Source organism: Octopus bimaculoides, chromosome 30, assembly GCF_001194135.2.
Source record: "Octopus bimaculoides isolate UCB-OBI-ISO-001 chromosome 30, ASM119413v2, whole genome shotgun sequence".
NCBI classification, from domain to species: Eukaryota; Metazoa; Mollusca; class Cephalopoda; order Octopoda; family Octopodidae; genus Octopus; species Octopus bimaculoides.
Genome location: NC_069010.1, coordinates 4,667,317 through 4,671,391, shown reverse-complemented (window position 1 = coordinate 4,671,391; position 4,075 = coordinate 4,667,317). Strand labels below are relative to the sequence as shown.

Below are 4,075 nucleotides of genomic sequence, written 5' to 3'. Positions count from 1 at the left end.
ATATATATATATATATATATATATATATATATACATTTCACATACAATCAATATATTCATATATATACACATACCTTCGACAAAGTTCTCAGGGAGATTTAGCATGACACAGACTGTGACAAGACTGGCCCTTTGAAATACAGGTGCTACTCACTTTTGCTTGCTGAGTGGGCTGAAGCAAGTGGGGGATAAAGTGCCTTGCTCAAGGACACGACCTGCTGCCGAGAATCAAACTCATAACATTACAATCGTCAGCCAATACCCAAACTACTAAGCCATGCCCCTTCACAACCTTAGCTATAACAGAAAATATTGCGGTACATAAAAAGTAAGTTAGCAGTACAACCAAACAGAAAGTAAGACACTCCTGATAATTAGACTATAACAGGGAGTGTCAAGGACAAAATTAGGTTACTGGGGGCCCAACTTTACTTATAGGACCCTGGTTGATTTCTCGAGACAATTTTGGGGGGAAAGTGCATCTAATAGTATATATATGAGTCCCTTTTGCTGCGCTTTATATTTTTTTTGTTTAGCCAAAGGCTAAGTGTAACAGGCTGACCTGTGATCATATAGACTCTCCAGCCTTGAGCATCTCCTCTATTTAAAGACTATCGAAAACTAAAAACATTATTTGACATAATCGATCTCCTTATTTTTGAGACATTTGATGATATTGATCAGAAATTCTGCCAAAGTCAATTTTACCTTAACTTTTTTGGTCAGGATTAATGTGAGCAGGTTACCTCCCTTGCTCCACAAATTACTAGCTTTGTGCTGAAATTTGAAACATTATTATTATTGTTGTTGTTGGTGGTGATCACATTCTGTGTACTGTTCTTGCAGTTTCAGTTACTTTTTCTAATGAATTATAGTCCACCGGAGCACTGCATATAATAAGTTCATCATCATTATCATCATCATCATTATTATTGATATCTGGCTGAGGTTTTGTCTTATTCTTGGTAGAATTTGTTGGTAATGGGTTACTACCAAGTAACCTTAGATACCCACAAGCGTTCAATAATCTTTCAAGTGTTCAAAACCCTTCTGATAAACTTCCCCGTCCTTAACAGGCAAACTCTCCGTAGAAGCTCTACAGGACATTATTGTTCTTAGTAAGTCTGGTCCGGAGGCCCCTATGAGCGCATGATGCATGTCTGATGTGCTTGTTGACTGCAGATCTTTATTTCTTATGTTCACATGGCTCCGAGTAATCCTTCGTTGAGATTCTAGTTTATTCTAGTTCTCTTAGGCTTAAACTCGTTTTGGAGGGGGGTCTTTGGTTTCTTAGTTTGCAAGTGTGTATGTGTGTGTGTGTGTGTGTATGTATGTATATATATATATACACACACCATATTGTGTGATTGTCCTTCATAGGGATTCAAATTCTGGTAAGATTTAGTTTTCGGAGTTTTTGTTCTGTATAAACAGACTGACAGACAAACAGACTGAAAGACAGCCAGGCAAGCAGGCTGGCAGGCAGGCAGACAGAGAGACAGACAGATAGATAGATAGATAGATAGATAGATAGATAGATAGATAGATAGATAGATAGATAGATAGATAGATAGACAGATAGATAGATAGATAGATAGATAGATAGATAGATAGATAGATTGATAGACAGACAGACAGATAGATAGATAAATAGATAGATAGATAGATAGATAGATAAATAGATAGATAGATAGATAGATAGATAGATAGATAGATAGATAGATAGATAGATAGATAGATAGATAAATAGATAGACAGACAGGCAGACACAAAAAGATAGGCAAATAGACAGAGACAGACAGACAGACTGACAGATAGACAGACGAATCAACAGATCAACAGACTGACAGACAGGCAGATAGACTGACAGACAGACAGACAAACGGGCAGACAGACAGGTAGAAATATATTTGTTTAGAGATTCTTGGTTCCTTGGTTTATGGTGGGGTTTTATTACACCATATATTGACACTGTGTAGTCCTTAATCAGGAATATAATTCTATTAAGGGTTAATCTTGTTTAAGGAGTTTCTACTTTAAAGAGGTTTTGTTGCACATAAATGTGTATGTATGTGTAAGTATGTGTGTGTATATATGTGTATGTATGATTAATGTAAGTGCCACATTAGGACACAACCATTGATGAGATAACCTTAAGGACATAGCCATATTAAGGGGCACAGCATTTGATGAAATAATCTCTAGTTATGTTCCCTTTAGGTGCAGTTGGATCCACTGCACGCATGGCTGCAGTCGGTAGTGGTAACAGTAATTTGGATGCAACCAGCATCTGTTGCAGTCTTGCTCAAACAGCTACAGATGCACTCAACACCACCACAAGATCACCGGCTGTAAATGCATTAAATGTCGGTATATACTCGGGTCTGGTTGCAGTGTTAGGTTTGCTTACGTTGCTCACCAACTGCCTGCTCATTGTAGTCATAAGCCGATCTCCCAGCCTGCGGGGTTACGCGAACTACCATTTACTGAATCTCTGCTGCAATAACGTTCTCTTGTGCGTCTGTGCGTTCCTACTGTTTTCAACGATGATGACGGACGGGCAAACAGATCCACAGAATGGTTGCTTAGGTTCCATGTCTTCAAACCTTGCCTCATTGCACCTTCTTGGTGCAACCCCGACAAAGCTGAACATTACACCATCAGATCCTACAGCGTCAAGCCCCACACTGTCAAGCTTTCTACGATCAGATCCTTCAGTGTTAGGCCCCACAGTACCAAGTCTACATGTGTCAAGTCTTGCATCTACAACTCAAGTGTCAGATCCTGTGGCGTCGACCGTTGTGCCATCGGACCAAATGATGCTCAACTCTGCAAAAACATCAATGTGTGGCATCCAGTTGTTCATCTGCTCGAACTTCTTCCTGCAGTACTGCTTCGGGTTCATGTCAGTTAGCTATTACCACTGCTGGACACTGCACCGCCCGCTGGTCACTCTGCACAGGAGGCGAAAATTTATAATCTATTCTATTGCAACGTCCTGGCTCCTCTCAGCGCACTTGAGCGCTGCCCTAGTTGTTGTCTTCATAGACGACCTCACTTGGAGGCTGTTCACACCATTGCTCATCTCTCAGACAAAATCTGCAACAGCAACGATGCCGACAACAACAGCGGCAATGGTAAACGCGACAAAAGCACCGACTCTAAATGCCAAACTGCGACACGGTGACCTCACGACGGCTCAACTCCTTATCATCTTTATCTTCCTGATGTTGTTCCTAGCCAGTTTTATTTTCGTGGTTGTCATTCATATAAACGTCTACTTCATGTTGAGAAATGGTGCCGCAAGGAGCGTCAGTTTTGAACTTGGTCTTTCGAAAACAAAGACGACGAGAAAGAACGAAGAAATGAAGAAGGAGAAGAAGGAGAAAAAATGGAAGTTAAAGAAGACAAACCAAATCAGACCTTATGGTATGATACTCAGTAACAATAAACCCCTAAATGAAACAACAAGCCCCCTAAGTCTCTGCAATGTTGTTTCCATCCACAAAAATATCGCAGATTCGTCAATTTTCATTGTGGCCACTCGGGAGAGCTATGCTTCGGCAATGTTGGGAAAAGCCAGACCAGAAGCACAACAGCTCCACCAACGTACCTCATCATGCTTATCCACATCGTCGTCGTCATCGTCGTCATCAACATCGTTGTCAGCGTTACCTTTGATAATACTACCATCACCACCGCCACCACCACTACCACTACAACAACAACAACAACAACAACAACAGCAGCAACCACCACCGCTACCGTCGGCACCGAAACCACAACCACTGCCGTCGCCGCTTTCGTTGTCATCGGTTTCGTTCCACGATGACGCCGATCGCAACTACAACAGTAGCAACAACAACAGTGTGTCAGGTGGTTGTAATGGCAATAGTTGTGTACATAATAGCGTACATGAGGATAATGGTGATTGTGATGGTGGTGGTGGTAGTAGTGGTGGTGGTGATAGTGGTAGTAGTGGTGGTGGTGGTGGTGGTAGTGGTGGCTTTGGTGGTAGTGGTGGTGATGGTTGTGGTGATGGTGGTAGTAGTGGTGGTCGTTGTAGTGATGGTGG

At 41.6% G+C, this 4,075-nt stretch overlaps 1 protein-coding gene across 2 annotated transcripts in view; it reads left to right on the top strand.

Moving 5' to 3' along the window:
* LOC106884184 (actin-related protein 2/3 complex subunit 3-like) overlaps positions 1-1,134 on the top strand; it is a 41,193-nt gene extending 40,059 nt beyond the window's left edge. For both annotated transcript variants that reach the window (XM_014935420.2, XM_052978189.1), the window contains exon 6: positions 1,079-1,134. In XM_014935420.2, coding sequence (XP_014790906.2) covers positions 1,079-1,119 — 41 coding nt within the window. In that variant the 3' untranslated portion in view covers positions 1,120-1,134. The remainder of the gene's footprint in view (positions 1-1,078) is intronic.
* The last annotated feature ends 2,941 nt before the right edge of the window (positions 1,135-4,075 follow it).